This window comes from Eleginops maclovinus, chromosome 7 (genome assembly GCF_036324505.1).
Source record: "Eleginops maclovinus isolate JMC-PN-2008 ecotype Puerto Natales chromosome 7, JC_Emac_rtc_rv5, whole genome shotgun sequence".
NCBI lineage: Eukaryota > Metazoa > Chordata > Actinopteri > Perciformes > Eleginopidae > Eleginops > Eleginops maclovinus.
The window spans coordinates 25947397-25970547 of record NC_086355.1 but is presented as its reverse complement, the minus strand read 5'-3'; the positions used below and the strand labels follow the sequence as shown (position 1 = coordinate 25970547).

Below are 23151 nucleotides of genomic sequence, written 5' to 3'. Positions count from 1 at the left end.
CTGGGATGTGTTGGAAAAGGTAAAGACACTTTGGCAGGATGACCATCTTTTATAAGGTTGCCACGACCCGCAAGAGACAGGGGAAGGGAGGCCCACATAGACACATCAGCTTTGGATTTATCTCGTAGTGGCTGAAAGTTTTTAGGGAACAGGTCTTTAAAAGAGCTTGCAACAAACACCCCGAGGTATGTGAACCCCTTCACAGTCCTTTTAAAGGGGAATATGGATTGGGGAAGTGCCTTTGCCATTTTATTTACAAAAAATACTTCGCTGTTTTGAATGTTTAGTTTGTAACCTGATACACGGCCAAATTGATCTAAAATCGACAGTATGGGGGGGGGGGGGAGGATAAGGGGTCCGAGATCATAAGAAGAAGGTCATCAGCGTATAGAGACAGTTTATGAACCATGCCGTGGTTCAAAAATGGAAATTAAGTGGCATAAGGAAAGTTGTACCTTTGTGATATGATGACTGAAGTGAGGCCATAAAAGAAGGAAATAAAGTACATATTTATGTAAAGTATGTATAAAGTAAAATGTATTTAAATGAAGAAAATGTTATTAATTATCAAAGAAAGAGAGCTAAGGTTAGGGAAATTAACATAGAGCAATTTTGCCCAAGTTTAGGAGAGGAGATCACATTGAAGGAGTGCAAAGTGGAATCATCTGGAGGGAAACCATAAGAGGAGAGATCCTAAGATCAAACTGGAAATATTTTTCTGAAATGTATTTTCAAATTCTGGATTGAAGGATGCTCCCTAGTTGCTGTGCACTGCATTGATGTTTCCTTTTGTCAAACCCGGTTAGTGTTAAACTAATGCAAGTAACTACTGACCTGTAGCTTTAACGGCTCTTTTATGGAAATACATGGAAACAAATGTATGTTGAAAGACTAGATCACATTTTAGAGCATAAAGGATTGCTAACCCCATGTCAAAGTGTTGTTTGTTAAGGAAGATACTGAAGATGCTTTGGAGAAGTTGAGCGATGATGTTAAAATGTTAATATGAAAGAAGTAATGGCGGGTATAAACTGTACTGCGAGTCCACATGGATATGCCATTGATGTGGAAAGTAGGGCTCTAAGACAAAATGAGTCAACTTGGTATTGGAGGTACAATTTAGGACTGGATTTTAGATTTTTCTTCACAACAAAGTGTCCAAGAAGAGTCAGAAACATATTGTAAATTAGATTTGGAAAATGGAATTCCTCAAGGATTTTCCACAAGCCCCATCCTCTTCAATATGATGATAAATTATAAACTCATTGATGCAAATACACATATAAGTGCTACACTATTTGCAGATGATTTGGCAATTTAGAAAATGAAATAATAAATGTAAAGCCTTTCAATGAAACCAGATTTACAGGTTGTTGATAACTGTGCATACAACTGGGGTTTTAAATACCTTTCACTATCATGCTTTTGACACATAAGAAAGAAGTAATAAACCTAAGAATGCTTTACATTTATGATGAATGTATGTGGTTAGGACTTGGCTAAATATATATCCTGCGCAATAATAGGCCCGAAAAAGCAACGTGGGCAACACCTCCGCTTCTCCGTCCAGCGGGCCCACCACCTACGGGAAACAACGATGCGGTCGGGTGCGCTGCCAGAAGGGTGGCAGTGAAAGCAGAGGGTCTCGACGGACCAGACTCAGGCGACAGAAGCTGGCTTTGCGGATGTGGAATGTCACCTCTCTGGGGGGGAAGGAGCCGGAGCTTGTGCGCGAGGTGGAAGGTTACCAGTTGGATCTGGTGGGGCTCACCTCTACGCACAGCGTTGGCTCTGGAACCTTACTTCTGGATAGGGGTTGGACTCTATTCTTCTCCGGAGTTGCCCAAGGTGTGAGGCGCCGAGCAGGTGTGGGGATACTCACAAGCCCCCGGCTGAGTGCCGCTTTGTTATAGTTTACCCCAGTCGACGATTGGGTAGCCTCCCTACGCCTGCGGGTCATGGGAGGGAAAACTCTGACTGTTGTGTGTGCTTATGCACCAAACAGCAGTTCAGAGTATTCAGCCTTCTTGGAGACCCTGAAAGAAGTCCTGTATGGGGCTCCTGAAGGGGACTCCTTAGTCTTGCTGGGAGACTACAACGCACACGTGGGCAATGATGGAGACACTTGGAGGGGCGTGATTGGGAGGAATGGCCCCCCTGATCTGAACGAGTGGTGGTTTGTTACTGGACTTCTGTGCTAGTCATGGATTGGCCATAACAAACACCATGTTCGAACATAAGGATGCTCATAAGTGTACGTGGTACCAGAGCACCCTAGGCAGAAGGTCCATGATCGATTTTGTTATCGTATCATCGGACCTGAGGCCGCATGTTTTGGACACTCGGGTGAAGAGAGGGGTGGAGTTGTCAACTGATCACCATCTGGTGGTGAGTTGGGTTGAGTGGTGGGGGAAGCCCCTGGACAGACCTGGTAAGCGCAAACTTGTAGTGCGGGTGAACTGGGAATGTCTGGAGGAGTCCCAAGTCCAGGAGGCCTTCAACTTACACTCCGGCGGAGCATTTCAGGCATCCCTGCGGAGGCTGGGGACATTGAACCAGAGTGGGCGGTGTTCAAAGCCTCCATTGCCGAAGCTGCGGCGGGGAGCTGTGGTCTCAAGGTTTTAGGTGCCTCAAGGGGCGGTAACCCTCGAACCTCCTGGTGGACACCGGTGGTCAGGGAAGTCTTCCGACTGAAGAAGGAGTGTAGCATCCCCAGAAAGACGATGGTCGTACTCTTGGACTGATGTTTCACGAATTTATTAAAATCCATCCACACCGTAAGAGCTGAGTGAAACACACAACAAACATCAATGCAATATACATTTACAAATGACAACCCATTTACACATATAGGAATCAAAGTGCACAATACATACAAAACAAACAGCCTCAAAACCTTGAATCAAGTTATGTAGTAATTACGCTAGCAGCCGTCAAACAGTCAATCTAGTGTCAAAGAAAATAACAAACCATGAAATTAAACTACACATTCGTACCTTGTTCTCTCTCCAACTGAGGCGCTAAATCCTTATAGTATGGATTTATAGTATCTTCTTCACGGTTGTCCTGACATTTGCAACTGCATTTTTAACTGATGTTAAGACGAAGAAAATAAAGTGTTCATTCCCGTAACGCACAGCTCTGGCAGACAGCCTTTAGTTTGATGTCATTTTGTTCTTTGTTCACGCGCAGTAGGTGTTTTACGTTTTTAAGTATTAAACCCTAATCGGATAAGTAAGATAGAATATACATCTACGCGCGAACCGTCTCTTCACGTGTAGCCAACACTGCTGTTGCCGCCAGGATACTGTTGTCTTTTTCTTCCGCTAAAGGAATTTCCAAATAAAATCTCTTCTGCGTTTTACATGCCAAATAGGAAACCATATAGTTGTAATAAACTAAAACATGTGCAAATGTGTGCAGTACTTACAAATACAAATTAAACAAATTACAGTGAAATACGCAGTCATTTACAAGGAGGCCTTCCGGGATGTGTTATCCCTGGGTACTCCTGAGGAAGTTGCAAGGTATCGACGGGCCGGAAGGGCAGCAACCCCAGCCTTGGCCGAGGCAAAGCAGGGGTGTGGGAGAAGTTCGGAGAAGCCATGCAGAAGGACTTTCGGTCGGCACCAAAGTTGTTCTGGAAAACCGTCCGACACCTCAGGAGGGGGAAGCAGGGAACCATCCAAGCTGTGTACAGTAAGGATGGGACGCTGTTGACCTCAACTGATAGTGTGTTAGGGCGGTGGAAGGAACACTTTGAGGAACTCCTGAATCCGAGAGGGCGGAGCTGGAGTATGAAGGGGGATCATTTCTGGGAATACGCTCATCTGGTCTACATGTGCTTTTTGGATTTGGAGAAGGCGTATGACCGGGTTCCCAGGATGATACTGTGGGAGGTGCTGCGGGAGTATGGGGTGAGGGGGTCTCTACTCAGGGCCATCCAATCTCTGTACTCTCAAAGCGAGAGCTGTGTCCGGGTCCTCGGCAGCATGTCGGACCGATTTCCGGTGAGGGTTGGCCTCTGCCAGGGCTGCGCTTTGTCACCAATCCTGTTTGTGATATTCATGGACAGGATTTCGAGGCGTAGTCATGGGGGAGTGGGTCTGCAGTTCGGTGGGCTAAGGATTGCACCACTGCTTTTTGCAGATGATGTGGTCCTAATGGCTTCATCGGTCTGTGACCTTCAGCACTCACTGGATCGCTTCGCGGCCGACTGTGAAGCGGGTAGGATGAGGATCAGCACCTCCAAATCTGAGGCCATGGTTCTCAGCAGGAAACTGTCTGGACTGTCCACTCCAGGTAGGGAATTAAGCCTTACCCCAAGTGAAGGAGTTCAAGTATCTCGGGGTCTTGTTCTCGAGTGAGGGAACAATGGAGCGTGAGATGGGCCGGAGAATCGGAGCAGTGGGAGAGGTACTGCAGTCGCTTTAACGCACCGTTGTGACGAAAAGAGAGCTGAGCCAGAAGGCAAAGCTCTCTGTCTAACGGGCCATCTTCGTTCCTACCCTCACCTATGGTCATGAATGATGGGTCATGACCGAAAGAACGAGATCGCGGATACAAGCGGCCGAAATGGGATTTCTCTGCAGGGTGGCTGGCATCTCCCTTAGGGATAAGGTGAGAAGTTCAGTCATCCGGGAGGGACTCGGAGTAGAACCGCTGCTCCTTTGCGTTGAAAGGAGCCAGTTGAGGTGGTTCGGGCACTTAATGAGGATGCCACCTGGGCGCCTCCCTAGGGAGGTGTTCCAGGCACGTCCAGCTGGACCGAGAGACCGAGGGGTAGACCTAGGACCAGGTGGAGGGAATATATCTCTTCGCTGGCCTGGGAGCGCCTTGGAATCCCCCAGTTAGAGCTGGTTGATGTGGCCAGGGAAAGGAAAGTTTGGGGCTCTCTGCTGGAGCTGTTACCTCCGCGACCCTGACGGAAAAGCGGGAGAAGATGGATGGATGGATAATAGGATCATTGGTTATGAAAGTTCAGTTTATGGAACTTCCATAACTATAAGAAATGTTTGGTAAAATGAGACCGGGTTCAGAGAGCATTAGGAATATGTTCAGTTGCCATGAGAACAACTCTAATAAAAGCTGTGCCATTATATGTTACTACAGCTGCATTACATCTGAGACAAAAGAAATGATCAGTAGCATATTGGGTTTCAAGTTAAAGGATGTGGAAAGGAACATGTCTCCACTGAGATTTGAATGGATTTGATTACACTAGGGCTAATGAGAGAGGTTTTTTAGTATATTCATAGGATATTATATGTTTTTTGACAATATAGAAATCTCGACGACAGGCTTGTGGGAATTGGTACAAATCAGAATTGAATGTCAATATATACCACAGACTAACTAGCCTAGACCAACTTTTCATTAAGAGAAGATCTCTGAACAGAAATAAATATAATGCTCTTTACATTACAAAACAATGTGTATAGAAGTGGAGTTTAATACTAAGCCCAGGACAGGGAAATAAGAATGGCGTTGATATGTTTGATAGACCTTATACAGGGAGGATTAGGAAATAGGATGTTAAACATGTGAAAGTCATCATTATTCATCAGTGAGATAATGCCATAATACTACCCCTTCCGATACACGAGGTGGCGCTATGTATCTTTCAAGTGCGTTCGCGCTTCTCGAATAACCCTAGAGAAGAAGCATGCTAGCTCCTCTCAATGGAAACTGAAAGCACTCTCGGGCTGTGGACGAAGGTTGGCACCTGCATGTTACCCTACTCTCACAGCATGTCTCTGTGGATTATAACTAAGGTGCCTGTGTTTATTAAATGGAAACTCATATTTCTGATACAGTGTGCAATACATCTGCATCCTCAGCTGGAGTAACGCTAACATGACGTTAGCTCCCGTTAGCCCTCACATTGAAATAACAACCCAGCACACATTCATGTGAAGCCTCTAAGGATATAATCCAACCAACAGATTATGGATTATTTTTTCTAAAAAAACATCACTGCTAGACGAGTTGTAGTTTAATGTGAGGTAAAGGATAACTGCTAACGCTGGGTCACAACTAGCTTCGTAGTGTCAGCTGTTAGCCGGAGCTGCTGTTTGTTCTCTACTCCCAAGCCTGGAAGATATCAAAGCTTACATCCATAACATGTTATAACCTCACCCTCAGTAGAATGGCAGTTCACATGTTATAACCTCACCCTCAGTAAAATGGCAGTTCACATGTTATAACCTCACCCTCACATGTTATAACCTCACCCTCAGTAAAATGGCAGTTCACATGTTATAACTTCACCCTCACATGTTATAACCTCACCCTCAGTAAAATGGCAGTTCACATGTTATAGCCACATGCAGATCAACCATTCATTCTTCTATCCAGCATACTTGTTGTTCTCCAGTGCATGGTGTTTCTCACTGAACTGAGACATTTAGCTAGATCTGTAGTCAAAATTAACATATAGTAGATTTTGGAAATATATTTGAATATGACTTCTTTAACTTTATGAAGAAATTAAATTAGGAATAGGTTAAAGGTCATGCTGTCCGAACCCTATGTAGTCATAAGCAAGCCACCAACAAATTACCACTTAACATTATCCCTTTCAATCCGTCTTTATTAAACAAGGACCATCAATAAAAATAAATTACTATCCTGGAAGGAAAAAATATAATTTATGCCAGGTTACGTAATTTACATCTGCACTGCCTTGGCAGGTTCATACATAGAAATGGAAAAACAAAGAACAAAATGACCTAGTTTCTATCACGCTACAGCCAGATCAATGTACACATCCATATTGTTGACTTGTCTGTGCACACCTAGAGCTGTGTTGGAAACTTTTTCAATGCTTGATGGCTTTAAATGAGAAAGCAGTCCTCAGTGGGATGGTTGGGTCAGTGTTTAGGGCAGATTGTGAGGGTCTGCACATTTGTTCAGAGCGGAGCTGACAAAAGCTACTTAATGTCAGAGAAGTTTTATTGTTAATGTTCTCAAATACCAATTGAACTGTCAAAAACAGAATGATATTTTCAAAGCTTAAGAGGTTGTCAGAACTGTGTCAGAAACATGAACGTGCCCGAGCAGAGGTTGTGTAAAGAAGATGTTTATTAGACATGAATGTACGCATCGTCTACAGGCAACTTTGACTGTCCCTGATCTGAGCCAGAAGCACAGCAGCCGGGGGTGGGGGGCACCGTTCACACATACAGAGCCGTGAGGAGGACTGCTTCAGCTGGGCAGGAACGAAGAAGAAGAACAACAAGAAGAACAAGAATCGAGAAGAAGCGGGAAGACACAGCTGAAGATGGCTGGCTTTCTGGATAACCTCCGCTGGCCAGAGTGCGAATGCATCGACTGGGGGGAGAGGAGGAACGCCGTGGCTTCTGTTGCCTCTGGAGTTCTGGTCAGTGGTTTTAGAGGGATAGAATGACAAAGCTATGACAATTGTGACTGCTGATGTTCAGGTGTATATCAGTATGTAGCGTCTCTACTTTAAAGAGTCCTCTCCTGCTGATGTTCAGGTGTATATCAGTATGTAGCGTCTCTACTTTAAAAGAGTCCTCTCCTGCTTATGTTCAGGTGTATATCAGTATGTAGAGTCTCTACTTTAAAGAGTCCTCTCCTGCTGAAGTTCAGGTGTATATCAGTATGAAGTGTCTCTACTTTAAAGAGTCCTCTCCTGCTGATATTCAGGTGTATATTAGTATGTAGCGTCTCTACTTTAAAGAGTCCTCTCCTGCTGAAGTTCAGGTGTATATCAGTATGTAGGGTGTCTACTTTAAAGAGTCCTCTCCTGCTGATGTTCAGGTGTATATCAGTATGTAGCGTCTCTACTTTAAAGAGTCCTGTCCTGCTTATGTTCAGGTGTATATCAGTATGTAGAGTCTCTACTTTAAAGAGTCCTCTCCTGCTGATGTTCAGGTGTATATCAGTATGTAGAGTCTCTACTTTAAAGAGTCCTCTCCTGCTGATGTTCAGGTGTATATCAGTATGTAGTGTCTCTACTTTAAAGAGTCCTCTCCTGCTGATATTCAGGTGTATATCAGTATGTAGCGTCTCTACTTTAAAGAGTCCTCTCCTGCTGAAGTTCAGGTGTATATCAGTATGAAGTGTCTCTACTTTAAAGAGTCCTCTCCTGCTGAAGTTCAGGTGTATATCAGTATGAAGTGTCTCTACTTTAAAGAGTCCTCTCCTGCTGATATTCAGGTGTATATCAGTATGCAGCATCTCTACTTTAAAGAGTCCTCTCCTGCTGATATTCAGGTGTATATCAGTATGCAGCATCTCTACTTTAAAGAGTCCTCTCCTGCTGATGTTCAGGTGTATATCAGTATGTAGTGTCCCTACTTTAAAGAGTCCTCTCCTGCTGATATTCAGGTGTATATCAGTATGTAGCGTCTCTACTTTAAAGAGTCCTCTCCTGCTGATGTCCAGGTGTATATCAGTATGTAGTGTCTCTACTTTAAAGAGTCCTCTCCTGCTGATGTCCAGGTGTATATCAGTATGTAGCGTCTCTACTTTAAAGAGTCCTCTCCTGCTGATGTTCAGGTGTGTATCAGTATGTAGTGTCTCTACTCTAAAGAGTCCTCTCCTGCTGATGTTCAGGTGTATATCAGTATGTAGTGTCTCTACTTTAAAGAGTCCTCTCCTGCTGATGTTCAGGTGTATATCAGTATGTAGTGTCTCTACTTTAAAGAGTCCTCTCCTGCTGATGTTCAGGTGTATATCAGTATGTAGTGTATCTACTTTAAAGAGTCCTCTCCTGCTGATGTCCAGGTGTATATCAGTATGAAGTGTCTCGACTTTAAAGAGTCCTCTCCTGCTGATGTTCAGGTTAAGGGGGGCGGTATTGAGAGAAACTCCTTCTGGAGGGAACACAGGGACTTTGACTTAACCCACGGGTGTCCAAACGTTTTTCACTGAGGGCCACATACACAAAAATATACAAAGGGCTGGGCCCCTCACTAGAGCTGAGGTAATTTGATTTATATAGTGGGGCAAAAAAGTATTTAGTCAGCCACCAATTGTGCAAGTTCTCCCATTTAAAAAGATGAGAGAGGCCTGTAATTTTCATCATAGGTATACCTCAACTATGAGAGACAGAATGAGGAAAAAAATCCAGGAAATCACATTGTAGGATTTTTAAAGAATTTATTTTTAAATGATTGTGGAAAATAAGTATTTGGTCAATAACAAAAGTTCATCTCAATACTTTGTTATATACCCTTTGTTGGCAATGACAGAGGTCTAACGTTTTCTGTAAGTCTTCACAAGGTTTTCACACACTGTTGCTGGTATTTTGGCCCATTCCTCCATGCAGATCTCCTCTAAAGCAGTGATGTTTTGGGGCTGTCGCTGGGCAACACAGACTTTCAACTCCCTCCAAAGATTTTCTATGGAGTTGAGATCTGGAGACTGGCTAGGCCACTCCAGGACCTTGAAATGCTTCTTACGAAGCCACTCCTTCGTTGCCCTGGCGGTGTGTTTGGGATCATTGTCATGCTGAAAGACCCAGCCACGCTTCATCTTCAGTGCCCTTGCTGATGGAAGGAGGTTTTCACTCAAAATCTCACGATACATGGCCCCATTCATTCTTTCCTTTACACGGATCAGTCGTCCTGGTCCCTTTGCAGAGAAACAGCCCCAAAGCATGATGTTTCCACCCCCATGCTTCACAGTAGGTATGGTGTTCTTTGGATGCAACTCTGCATTCTTTCTCCTCCAAACACGACGAGTTGAGTTTTTACCAAAAAGTTCTATTTTGGTTTCATCTGACCATATGACATTCTCCCAATCCTCTTCTGGATCATCCAAATGCCCTCTAGCAAACTTCAGACGGGCCTGGACATGTACTGGCTTAAGCAGGGGGACACGTCAGGAACTGCAGGATTTAAGTCCCTGGCGGCGTAGTGTGTTACTGATGGTAGCCTCTGTTACTTTGGTCCCAGCTCTCTGCAGGTCATTCACTAGGTCCCCCCGTGTGGTTCTGGGATTTTTGCTCACCGTTCTTGTGATCATTTTGACCCCACGGGGTGAGATCTTGCGTGGAGCCCCAGATCGAGGGAGATTAGCAGTGGTCTTGTATTTCTTCCATTTTCTAATAATTGCTCCCACAGTTGATTTCTTCACACCAAGCTGCTTACCTATTGCAGATTCAGTTTTCCCAGCCTGGTGCAGGTCTACAATTTTGTCTCTGGTCTCCTTTGACAGCTCTTTGGTCTTGGCAATAGTGGAGTTTGGAGTACGACTGTTTGAGGTTGTGGACAGGTGTCTTTTATACTGATAACGAGTTCAAAAAGGTGCCATTAATACAGGTAACGAGTGGAGGACAAAGGAGCCTCTTAAAGAAGAAGTTACAGGTCTGTGAGAGCCAGAAATCTTGCTTGTTTGTAGGTGACCAAATACTTATTTTACTGAGGAATTTACCAATGAATTCATTAAAAATCCTACAATGTGATTTCCTGGATTGTTTCCCCCATTCTGTCTCGCATAGTTGAGGCATACCTATGATGAAAATTACAGGCCTCTCTCATCTTTTTAAATGGGAGAACTTGCACAATTGGTGGCTGACTAAATTCTTTTTTGCCCCACTGTAGGTTAAGTTATAAGTTAGCAAAATCAATCAAATTAAGGTAAATTATGCTTGAAACCTGAATATGCTTTTAGAAAACAAACAGCCTACATCTCAGCTCTCAGTAGGGTTTCATTTATTTTGTTACAAAAAGGGTTGGCAGCTCATTCTTTACAACAGAAGCCTCAGATTGCTTATAATAAGAATAAAAATGAAGGGTGTACTTGTTATGTAGATAAGTTATTGGGCTTTTTTTTCATCAACTAAGATTTGTTAGAAAAAGTTTTAATTGACTGAATTTATTAGAAAAGTCGGCTTATTAACACATGAATACCTGTTGACATATGTATATATGTATATATTAAGAAGTACAATATAAGAAAAGCACAAGTTTCAGCTGTGGGTCATACTCCATTATACTTTTAGAACCAGCTGAGGGCCGATTCAAAATGGACAACGCGCCGCATTTGGCCCCCGGGCCGTAGTTTGGACACCCCTGACTTAGCCTTTGCAGACAGTTTTCACTGTGTGCACAATTATTATTATTATAAGTGAGTATTTGGACCACATCATTTTAATGCTTATTTTCCTACTCCAAGCTGTATGAACTTGAATGCGTGTTGGATTTGAACAGATCAGGTGATGTGTATCTGTGTAATGAGGGAGGGTTTGGCCTAAGGAGATCAACACCCTATATCAAGGTGTGCGTAAGTATTAGGCAGTTCATTTTCCTCAGGCTAAATGGGCCAAAAAAGAGATTTAACGGACTCTGAAAAGTCAAACATTTGAAAAAAGCCTTTCAGAGGGATGCAGTACTCTGCTATTGCTAAGGTAGTGGGTCGTGATCACCGGACCTTCAAACGTTTTGTTGCAAATAGTCAACAGGGTGGCAAGGAAAGTGTCAAAGATCTGAGTCAAAGAATCAAACGAGAAGCTACCAGGAAGCCATTATCCTCCAGTGCTGTCATATTTCAGAACTGTGACCTACCTGCAGGGTCCAGAAGGACAAGGTATTCAGAGCTCAGAGACAGGGCCAAGGTAAGGACGGCTGAAACCAGACCACCACTGAACAAGACACATGAGGTGAAACATCAGACCGGGCCAAGAAATATCTGAAGACAGATTTATCAAAGGTTTCATGGACTGATGAGAGGAGGGTGAGTCTTGACGGACCAGATGGAGGGGCCCGGGGCTGGATCAGTAATGGGCCCAGAGCTCCACTTCAACTCAGACTCCAGTAAAGTGGAGGTGGGGTTCTGGTGTGGGCAGGTATTATTAAAGAGGAGCTAGTTGGACCTTTTCGGGTTGAAGATGGACTCAAAATCTACTCCTGAACCTACTGCCAGTTTTTAGAAGACCTTCTCTTCCCTCAGTGGTACAGGAAGAAGTCTGCATCTTTAGGAAGACCAGGATCTTCTGCAGGACAACGCACCATCACATGCCTGAAGTACTCCTCTGAGTTGGAGCCAGTAGACCTTAAAGATGAAAGAATAATGACATGGCCCCCTTCCTCACCTGGGCTAAACCCTACTGAGAATGTGTGGGCCCTTCTTAACTGGGAGATTTAAGGTGAAGGGAGACTCCTCCCTGAACAGAGTCTGGGAGGCTGTGGTTGATGGTCAACAGATCAGGAAATGATAGACTCCAGGAACTGAAGGCTTGGGACTGTCAATGAAAATAAGCGTGGCTATATTGATATACTGCCTTGTATTTCTTTTCCTTTTTTTTAAATGTCTGAAATGTTTACTGTACATTTTGAGTTGTTTGTTTATTATTATCACTTTACCAGATGAAAACAAACAATTGAGGTGAGAACATTTGAGTTTTTCTCCTAAGAAAGCCAAAACCTCACTTTAAATGTCTTAAATATTCAGGTTTGAAGTTTATTAACATTTTAGATTGACCGACAGCACTGTAGGTGATCAATAATAAAATAATCCTCAAAAATTAAACTTGCCTAATAATTTGGCACACAGTGTACATGCACACACACACCTATATAACAACACAGGAGAAGGAGAACCCCTAGAGCAGACCACCCTCTGTGTAGAGCTGTCTCAGTTTCTTCCTGGTCTCACGTCGGTGGGATCAGAAGGAGATTTGAGTTCCATTTGTGTTCCTCTTGCTCTCTTTGTTCATTGTTTTGAACCAGCCCCCCCCCCTCATTACAGTCTGAGTGAAACTGCATCTCATGATGTCTCTGGTCCCAGTTCTTCACAGGCTGGTGGATCATGATTGACGCAGCAGTGACGTATCCATCCCAGGAGCAGATGGAGCACGCGTTCCACACATGCGGGGTCTTCTCCACCATAGCATTCTTCATGTGAGTGCTGCTCTCTCCAGGCTGCGTCCGTCTGTAAGGCTCAGGCTGGAGGCAGTACCAGCGACAAACATTTTTGGTGCTTTTCCAGGTCTTTGTGCTTTTATGTGTCTTTATAGTAAATGTATTTATGTCTCCTTGTGTTCACTTTGGGTCTCTCTGGTACAGTTTTATTTTAGTTTTTAAACTAAACTCTCTTACTAACAGTCACTTCAGACAGATGCTCTGACCCCTCGAGCACCTGGCTGTGGGGCCATGTGTTCAGTAGTCCATCCCTTAGTCTGGGTCATGTTATTTGATTGCTATCTCATTATGGATGGAAGTTATTTGCAGCTTTGAGTACTGACAACATCTGATAAAATGTCAATAACTTCATGAGCTGAATTAGGGGATTTGTTGTCCTCACAGGTTTGTAATCATTCTTTGAACTGTAAACATGAAAATATAAATAATTATTTAATTCAATACATTTTTATTTAGCTATGGTAGATAAACATCTCAGGAACCCTGGGCCAACACCAGGTTCCTGACTTATAGCATCATTATTATTCTATTCATTGAAATTTAGTCTAGCATTTTCAAAATGTTAAACTAATACGTTGAGCTGTGAAGCTACTGATCCCTCTTTTGTAAAACTGTTGGCTGTCTTCATTTTCAGGATAAATGCAGTTTCTAACGGCCAAGTGAGAGGAGACACGTATGTAGAGGGCTGCCTGGGCCGGACAGGTGCGTCTCTCTAAAAATGTGTGTGTGTGTGTGTGTGTGTGTGTGTGTGTGTGTGTGTGTCATAAGCATGATAACTTTGTTATTCAGCTGTGCTTGAAAATTGATTTGCTTTAACCCCAATAATAATCTGTGATTAATCATGACTCACAAACTGGTGAGAGAAATCAGAGGGTTTTTTACTGAATTGACAGGATTACTGAATTATTGGCAATAATCGGACACTTATCTAAAGCATGGACAAAGCCACTGTCACAGAGAGCTGCTGTGATTGCCCTCTGTATAAAGTGCTACACAGAGTCTCTGCTGCTGTCACACTGCAGCTCTGTCTGCTCCTACAGCGGGGACTCGGTCCACTGTCTCACACTCCTGTGGAACTTGAGCATGGTTTAACAAAATGCAATTTTTTTCAAATTGCGATCGCAAAACATTAGTCAAGGGTCAGGCAATGCTGTAAGGGCGAGGTAGTGATGGTTCAAACTGATGTCTGCTGCTCTCCAGTCAGTGGAATATTTGCAGCTTGTTCCTACGCTTCCTTTGCCTTTTCACTGCCATAATATTAAGGATGTTAAGTTGTGAATGAGATTAATTTGTGTTCATTTAAGGTTTCCAGATTAATTGTTATCGTTGACACCCCTACTATTTAGCTAAGGATTAAAAGCATCCAAAAGATACACATTGTGTGTGTGTGTGTGTGTGTGTGTGTGTGTGTGTGTGTGTGTGTGTGTGTGTGTGTGTGTGTGTGTGTGTGTGTGTGTGTGTGTGTGTGTGTGTGTGTGTGTGTGTGTTTGGCTGTCATGGAATGAATGTGACTCATGACCAATTGCAAGTGATGAGTGTGTGTGTCCTCACAGGAGCTCGTCTCTGGCTCTTCATCGGCTTCATGATGATGTTCGGCTCGCTCATCGCCTCCATCTGGATCCTGTTTGGGGGCTACGTGGTGCCAAGTGAGTCTCTGTGCTGTACTGGTCAAATGTCTCATCTTTCTTGATGGTGCCATTGAAACCAGACATCAAATGCTACTACAGTAATGATTTTAATACTTATAAGTGATGATTTACTTATTTACTCAGTTTTTACCCAAAACTAGACTAGTCAGTCCCAGCCTACTGTGACAGTGATGGATTATTGTACATATGTAACTTGTACTTAATTATAAATTCAAAGCAAAACCAAAGCAGCTCCGCCGCTGACAGATGTATACAGAGGTTAGATAAATATCTTAAGAATGCACAGATGACAGATTTCGAATACTAATACGATATTTATACGAGTAACAATTTAACTGAGGCCAATGCTGTGCTGTTTATTTTTTTATTTGCTCATTTTGCTAGAGAAAAATAAAAATATGAAAAGATGTTAGGTAGCAAGTTGCATTTGACTCAATATTATCAGTCATTTTTATGATGATAGTAGAAAACATTTTTTATTGCATTGAATTTCCAAAATAAGTGTACAGAATAATGTTCTACTCTATGTAAGGGAATGAAAATGAAAGCTGAGTAGAGACAGCGCTCTTGATGTCAACACATGGAGCAGATGAGACAAAGAGGGCGGCGCTCAGCAGCAGACCCTCACACCTCAGTCAGTGACAGATGACCTTCAGATTCTGTGTGTCATTAAATGCCATGACATTTGAATCAGTGATGGACAACAGAACAAACGCATGGGGAACATATGAAAGGAACAACATGAGTAAACATGGAGATAGTATTGAGAAGTTGATGGCATAATTTATCACGACCCTGAAGGAATGAAAATAGAATGTAGGAGAGCATAGAAGCGCGGTCTCTCCTGACAATTCTGAATGAAATCATGCAGAGAATTGGTCTTAAATCCAATCTGAAATGGACCAGGACCCAATCCTGATTGTAATGGATACATTTTCAGAAAGACCAGTAACTGTAACTGGGCAGAAATGTCACATCAAATTAATGGAGGTGCATGGCATGGACTTTTTCCAGTAGACGACCGATGCGTTTGAACATTTGTAAAGTCAAATACCTTTTAGAAGAATAAAAAAAATATTTGATTCTGACAAATAAAAAGAACATGACCTTCAAAACTTATTTTCCAGGGTGCAGAAAGAACGTAATGTATAATTGCCAATCAAGAACACTGTTTCCCATTACACATAGCTGTTAGCACAGTTAGCTGTTGGCCCTTAAATGAACATTAAACTGACAATTTAGCAAATGTTGTCATTAAACCCAAACTATTTGCTGACTGATGTTGAACATTAATATTTAAAAAGGAGCCGATCTCATCTGTTTGTTTATTTCAATTCTAATTAAGCATAAATGTTTTGTGAGAAGGCAAAGCAAAGGTAGTGGAGAGCCCTGCAGCTTTTTGTCCTGGTTTTTATGACCCAGCATCTTCAGTCATACAGCGATGAGTGATTGAAACTCCAGAAGAACCGCTGAAACTTTTTCTGAAGATGTTCAATGTTTCTGAAAATGCAAATATGGCAGTGCAATGCAATGGGATTACTGAGGGGTTGAATTGAGCTCAAGATCAGTCCACCGGTGCTTTGGCTGAAAGATATCCAAATTGATCCCCATAATGGTCACTGGGCGGGGGTGCTGGAGCTGATTGCTGGAGCTATTCTGTTGGTGATTTGTTTCCAGCAATAACATTAATCTAGCAGCTGGGAGATGCATTTATATTTAAGTGCAATAGAAAATCCATCAGAATACTTATTTTATCCCATGGGGAAATAAGGTTTCCATGTGAAGACATAATAAAGACTCGGCTCATGTTGTTTATAACAAGACAGAAGCCATCGATGGAAAAATTGGCCAAGTTTATTTTTGTAGCATGTTTCATGCACCAGTTGCAGCTTTACTGTAACAAGGCACACATCTCAACTTCTACATATGATCCTGGTGTGGCCATGTTTCAGTGAAACACATTAAACTATTCTCCAGACGCCAAGCTAGCACCGTTAGCTTTTCCATTCCATGAGCCAGTGATATTACGTTGCCCATAATGCGAGGGGTAGATACAGTATGCATATCCTTTTCTCCATAAATCTGGACCCCACTCTCCTCCCCCTAGTCCTCGGTTTACCCAGCATGCTCTGTGTGTTCGTCCCCAGATTTCTTTGGGGATATCCGTTGTTGTGACCGCCATGTCAGCACAATTAGCTAGTCAACAATAACAAAAAATAATTGTGCTATACAAAGCCTGTGCTACATTGGGGTTAAAGTTCATAGCATGACACTACACAAATGGGCCATTTAGTGACACGCTGCCGCATGCCCCAGCGGCTCCGCGGCTCTGGATCTGGTGTGGATGAGTTGTCCCCAGAGTACTAGTTTAGCTTTGGTTAACCGTTAAATTTTATGTCTTACAATCAAGTCATTTAATGACTTTTTTTTTTTGAGTTTCAGTGCATGGGAGCAGAGCCTACACACTGCTGTAACCCTGACTGTGTATTCCTTCTCTCAAACTGCTCTTCTAGAGTTACAGAATACACTCTAAATAGTCCTCTTCCCCCTGAATCAGCGAGGAAACCAACAGAATGTTCTGTAGACTGCTGAAGCCTCGTGGTGGCTTCCTGCAGGGTTCTGCTGTTCAGAGAAGAAGAGCTTTCTTGTGAATTACTTCTCCCACGTCAGCAGGAGCTGATCTCAGCTCAGTTTCATCTCCTCTGTCTGGAGGACTCCGTTTACAGACACAGAGACACTATTTGTTTCAACATTATTACGTACTGGTGTGTTATTAACTGTGATCTTGTTTTGTTCACCTTTAGAGAAGGAGGTGGCGCCAGGGCTGGCTGTGTTCTTTCAGAATGCCTTCATCTTTTTTAGGTGAGCATAACATGAAACACACTAGTGGAATATTAAATCATCAACAGTGTTTATTATATTTATTTAATGTTTAACGTTCTATAACGTTTCATTTAGATTTTAAGATTCTAAATGAAGTGCGCCAATTATGGACACAATGTTTTTATGAATATAAATCCATCCTATAATTCTGCTCTCTAAAAGCCAGAAGTCAGACAGCAGTCGATACTTCACACTACATTTTGTTGATTTGACATGCAGCGGCAGTGTTCTATGAGCGGAGCACGCATATTACACGTCAACATCCAAGGCAAGATGTCTATTAAGTGGTTGGAGGCAAAATCCCGATAGAGATTAATATTCATTTAATTGTGTAGCTGTAGTTCTAGCCCAGCGGGCATCAGGTTCAGGCCTCAGACTCGTGACAGCAAACGTTTACAGCATGTAGGACGCAGAGATCGCACAGAGGTCGCAGAGAGGTCACACTAACAACTCATGGCTAAAGCTGCTGGTCTGTCTTAAATGTGGAAACCCCCAGTCCTGCTTGACATGAAAACTGGAGTGTGTCCATAATGAAGATCAACATTTCATATGCACAGCAGTTACGGTGTAGATATGGCAATGAAAACTTTAAGTCCTCCTCCAACAATGCAACATGAATATAAGACATAAAACAAATAAAACCAATAAATATAGTGAAGGTAACAGATTAGAAATAAAATATTGCAAGATAATTTTGCAAGATGTGCAAGTAAATCCAAATAAAAGAAAAATAGTGCAAAAAGAGTCTATATACATGTCAATTGTAAATTCCTGATCCGCTTGGAGTAGAGGTCCTCCATGGATGGCAGCTCCGTCCTGGTGATGTGCTGAGCAGTTTTCACCCCACTCTGTAGAGCCTTATGGCTGAAGGAGGTGCAGCTCTATGGTGCACCTGTAGAGGGTCAGGATGCTCTCTATGGTGCACCTGTAGAAGGGAAGATGCTCTCTATGGTGCACCTGTAGAAGGTCAGGATGCTCTCTATGGTGCACCTGTAGAGGGTCAGGATGCTCTCTATGGTGCACCTGTAGAAGGGAAGATGCTCTCTATTTCCGCTTTTCTACCAACCGATAGCTGGAGCCGGAGCTGGGGCCGGAGCTGGAACAGGAGCTGGGGCCGGAGCTGGAGCCGGAGCTGGAGCCGGAGCTTGAGCCGAAGCTGGAACTGGAGCTGGAGCCAGAGCTGGAGCCGGAGCTTGAGCCAGAGCTGGAACCAATAAAGATCTGGTTTTTCGTGTTTTCACCACAGCGGCGCCGGCTTTAAGCGCTGAAAAAACAGATCTTGCTGGCCCCACTCGGCTGCCCGGCAAGATCCAAGAACCAAATACGTCACGCTTACGTCGGAGGGGGGCGAGATTAACCTGAGCAATAACAGTTCATGGCGAGTACAGCGAGTACAAGTTGTAACAAGCAGTATCGCTGAGTAAAGTGACTAGAACGCGACCACACACTTATAAACACACAATTTATAAAGTCAGGCAACACTAACCAGGCTCAGTGATGCTGTTTATTTTACCTTACTTTAATCACCATCCGTTCTCTGTTATTGATATTTGGGAAGAGCAGGCAGACGTTCTCCTGTTGTTTTGTATTACTGCAGCTATCGGATGGAATCAATACATGGGCTACACAGGTTGCCATCAGAAGTAAAATCATAAAGTTTGGGAGAAAATCAGCGACATAAAACGTTGTGTTGGTCATAAGAGGGCACGTAAACGCAAACGATGACACAATGACGCAGCTCCTCTTGAGCTCCACTCGGCCTCGCGGTGGAAACATAAGGGGAGCTACAGGCTAGAACGACAAAAGCACCAGAAAAGCAAAAGATCGGATCTTGAACCGGATCCGGTTTGGTGGAAAAGAGGCATATGGTACACCTGTAGAAGGTCAGGATGCTCTCTATGGTGCACCTATAGAGGGTCAGGATGCTCTCTATGGTGCACCTGTAGAGGGTCAGGATGCTCTCTATGGTGCACTTGTAGAAGGTCAGGATGCTCTCTATGGTGCACCTATAGAGGGTCAGGATGCTCTCTATGGTGCACCTATAGAGGGTCAGGATGCTCTCTATGGTGAACCTGTAGAGGGTCAGGATGCTCTCTATGGTGCACTTGTAGAAGGTCAGGATGCTCTCTATGGTGCACTTGTAGAAGGTCAGGATGCTCTCTATGGTGCACCTGTAGAGGGTCAGGATGCTCTCTATGGTGCACCTGTAGAGGGTCAGTATGCTCTCTATAAAGTTGCAGAGTATCCTGGAATCCATGTTGAACCTCACAGCCTGCGGAGGAAGAAGAGCCACTGTGGAGCTGTTTTGGTGATGGTGTTTTTGTGATGAGTCCATGTCAGGTCCTCAGTGATGCTGCTGACTCAGTGAAGTTGCTGACTCTCTCCCCCGTAGTCCCGTTGATGGCGATGGGGGCTTGTTCCTCTCTCTGCCTCTTCCTGTAGTCAACAATCAGCTCCTTTGTTTTGTTGACGTTGAGATGGAGGTTGTTATCCTGGCACCAAGATGTCAGGGTTCTGACCTCCTCTCTGTACGCCGTCTCGTTGCCGTCGGTGATCAGGCCGATGAGACCATAGCAGATAGCAGTTAGAGAGTGTTTGGGGGGGCTATTTCAGTTTTCACAGGATGGAAGAATCGGTTTCCCTGATGAAAGATAAATGTAGCTGTAGTTTGAGCTGCACACATCTCTGACAACATGTCCTGTTTCCTCTCTCTCTCTGCAGCACGCTCATCTACAAGTTCGGCCGGACTGAAGATTTATGGGGTTAGAGGCTCTCTCTCTCTCTCTCTCTCTTTCTCTCTCTCTCTTTCTCTCTCTCTCACACGGACACTATTGTTTCTAGATTCTTTCCATGTCTTTGCTGTCATGATAATATTTCTGTCATTAGTTAGATGGCTTTGCACAATTCTCGTTCTGTTGAAACTGTCTGTGCTGTTTTTAAGAAATCCATTCTTACTTTTTGATTCAAAATGTTTGTATTCTAAACGAGGGAGATGCTGTTCCGACTTGCACTGAGGATTCAGGTGATTTTAATGTGTTTGTATCTCAGATGATTCTCATCCCTTCAGCTGATGATTGCAGGTTCACTCACTGTCAATCAGAAAGGGAACACAGTGTAGCGTTATTGTGAGCTAATTACTTTATATAAATGCATTCTGGGTAAAAGGGTCAACACAAAGCCCTTTCTGCTGACTCTACTGGAGAGCATCATACTGTATGTGAGGGTATACATGCACTGGATTATTATGTTTTTAAAAGGTAAAGGTTTCCTTGTCATCAGCTGCTTTATGTTGGACTCATGATTATTTATTCTGCCTCAGGAGGACGTGTCTTTTTGCATAGTCTGTGTAGTTTCTACAACATAATGTCATGTAAAGTGAGGCGTAAGTATTCGGATTTCTTTCAAGAATACAACGGATCTTGTGCAGCTGTTTATCAGATTGATGTAGTATTAGCAGTTTTAAAAGACACTACTTGTTCTCATAGAGATGTGCATCAGACCACTTTGTTATGTAATAGAACACACTTTGACTCAAACGCTCTGACTTGCATGGAGTTCAAATAAAATGTTAAAAACTGGAGGTTTGGTTTTATTCACATTCTGCCTACATCTATAAATAGCTCTCAGATTTCTCAAGAGCTTTAAACGTGAAAAATAAAGAAAGGTTTTATTGGAGAATGCTCTTCAAAGCAGCCGAATACAGTTACTCTTAAGTAGTACAGACAATAACCCTCTTATATCTAATAACCTGGAAATCTATAGATAATAGATCAGCACTGGGCCTCCATTGTTCCTCTACTCAAGTGGCTTCATTTTGAAACACTAGCCTTTTACTGTCTGCCAGATATGCTCACCATCATGGACAGTGTGCATGTGTCATGCAGCTGTAGAGCAGCATTATGAAACACACACACCTCCATGCCTCTCACTGAGCCTCAGATCAGTCATTCGCTTCCACCCTGGTCGTGAAAATGTAATAAAAATGAGAAAAGTATTACTGTGATGTGAATATTACCAGTTGGCTTTTCCAGATGAACATATGAGGTGCTTATAAAAACTGCTGCAGCGGATCTCAATGAGATGACATCATTGGGAGCAGCAGGGAAGCTTTTAATAAAGAAATGACAAACAGTTAGTTTCATGTTTTCTTGCGTTATTATTGGAATGTTTCTTTAGTCTTCAGGAGCGACGCTTCTGTGGCTTTTAATCTTACATTCTTAATATCAGTCAGGAGTCATTACATTGTATTTGGTTTAAATGAACAATTTTGTGATGTCATCCTGAGCTCCCTCATAATAACGTGCATCATGAGAATTGGATTATATACATCTCTTTCATATTTACAAAGATTGGGATAGCAGAATGATGTGTAATAATACTCAGAGTTGTGAGTTTTTAAAAGATTTTATTTAAATGATGGCCTCTGAAACAATTGGAGCAATGCTTTCCTGTTTAGTATGAGCTGCAGAAATGAAAGCGGCACATGAAGTTGTTGAATCAATATATTTCCAGGAATATTTTTGAGAATAATTCACGAATTCCTTGCATTTGTGTTTGATGTATTATCTCCCTGTATGTGAACTCATCGGTCTGGTTTTCTATATTAGCTCTAAAGTCTTCCCAAGTATACAAATAATCTTAAAGATAGCTTTATGAGTGTATGATAGCACTCACAGAGTAGTTGGTACAGTGGCTGCTGTATGAAGATGAATAATGAATCCAGGCTTCTGCTGTGAGCTGAATGTGGAGCAGTATTAGCATATGCTTTCAGCTTAATGCATCTGTAATTCATATATTTACAATGAGCATGTCAGCACTGTGCTGACAGCTCCTCCTCTGCTCATCAGCTTCACCTGCATGAACCTTCACCCACCTCAGAGTCCAGAGACAAAGAGCTAGAGCCAGTATTCCAGATAACAAGACAAAATCTAAACCAAACTTTGTTATAAACCGTATACTGGCATGAAAAACAGTTTGGTCCATCATATTTCATTCATATATTTCACTAAGTGCAGCTGCTACAGCCTTTGTTAGTGATTCATCACAGCGTGCTGAGGACACCTGTGATTGGTCACAGTGGTGCTGTGAAGGTTTAGCATATTGTAGCCAAAGCACTAGGATCCATGAATAATATACAGCTCTGGAAAAATGAAGAGACCACTCCAAATGATTCTTAAATCTTGATCTCTACATGTATATGGCAGCCATTCCAGTATCTGATGAATTCCAACAAAGAGAAATGTTGTCAGTAGTTTATAGAATACAATAAAATAATAATTTAACTCAAAGACATACCTATAAATAGTAAAACCGGAGGAACTGATAATGCTGAAGTGGTCTCTTAATTTTTTCCGGAGCTGTAAAAGCACACCCTCTCTCTACCAACAATACATCTGTCTCCAAGGTTACGGGTGTGTGACTTACATCATGGAGCGCTCTGATTGGACATCGTTCCATCGACCAGCTGGGGGTTGGATCTTAAAGGAGGCTACTTTGTAGTAGGATTAATTCCATACATATTTATAATTATATTTATTTAGTCACAGTGCTGCTGATATTTGTAATACTTGTGTAATCTACTGCAACAAAATAAAAAACGTGTGTGTAACAGTCTTTGTCAACATGGTAGATGTGGTTTTATCTGTGAAAGTAAGCTACAGATGGTATCATGCTTTTGCCTTTCATGCAAAAAAAAAAAAGAAGCAAAATACGACAAAGAAAAGGAG

General features: G+C 42.7%; 1 protein-coding gene across 3 annotated transcripts; it reads left to right on the top strand.

Moving 5' to 3' along the window:
- Positions 1-5600: 5600 nt before the first annotated feature.
- LOC134867100 (transmembrane protein 50B-like) lies at positions 5601-21003 on the top strand. Of its 3 annotated transcripts, none has more exons than XM_063887428.1 (7): positions 5601-5717; positions 7115-7381; positions 12760-12872; positions 13528-13595; positions 14447-14539; positions 17347-17404; positions 20147-21003. In XM_063887428.1, the coding sequence occupies exons 2-7, from the start codon at positions 7283-7285 to the stop codon at positions 20190-20192; spliced, it is 477 nt and encodes a 158-aa protein (XP_063743498.1). In that variant the 5' UTR covers positions 5601-5717; positions 7115-7282; the 3' UTR covers positions 20193-21003. The 3 variants fall into 3 exon arrangements, with proteins under 3 accessions (XP_063743498.1, XP_063743500.1, XP_063743499.1); XM_063887429.1 differs by having other exon boundaries at positions 5657-5774; XM_063887430.1 differs by lacking the exon at positions 7115-7381 and having other exon boundaries at positions 5656-5717.
- The last annotated feature ends 2148 nt before the right edge of the window (positions 21004-23151 follow it).

Coding starts and splice junctions, on each gene's coding strand:
- LOC134867100 (XM_063887428.1), top strand. CDS start 7,283: ATGGCTGGCTTTCTGGATAACCTCCGCTGGCCAGAGTGCGAATGCATC. Junction 7,382..12,759: donor CTGTTGCCTCTGGAGTTCTG/GTCAGTGGTTTT, acceptor CTCTGGTCCCAG/TTCTTCACAGGCTGGTGGAT. Junction 14,540..17,346: donor TGGGGGCTACGTGGTGCCAA/GTGAGTCTCTGT, acceptor GTTCACCTTTAG/AGAAGGAGGTGGCGCCAGGG.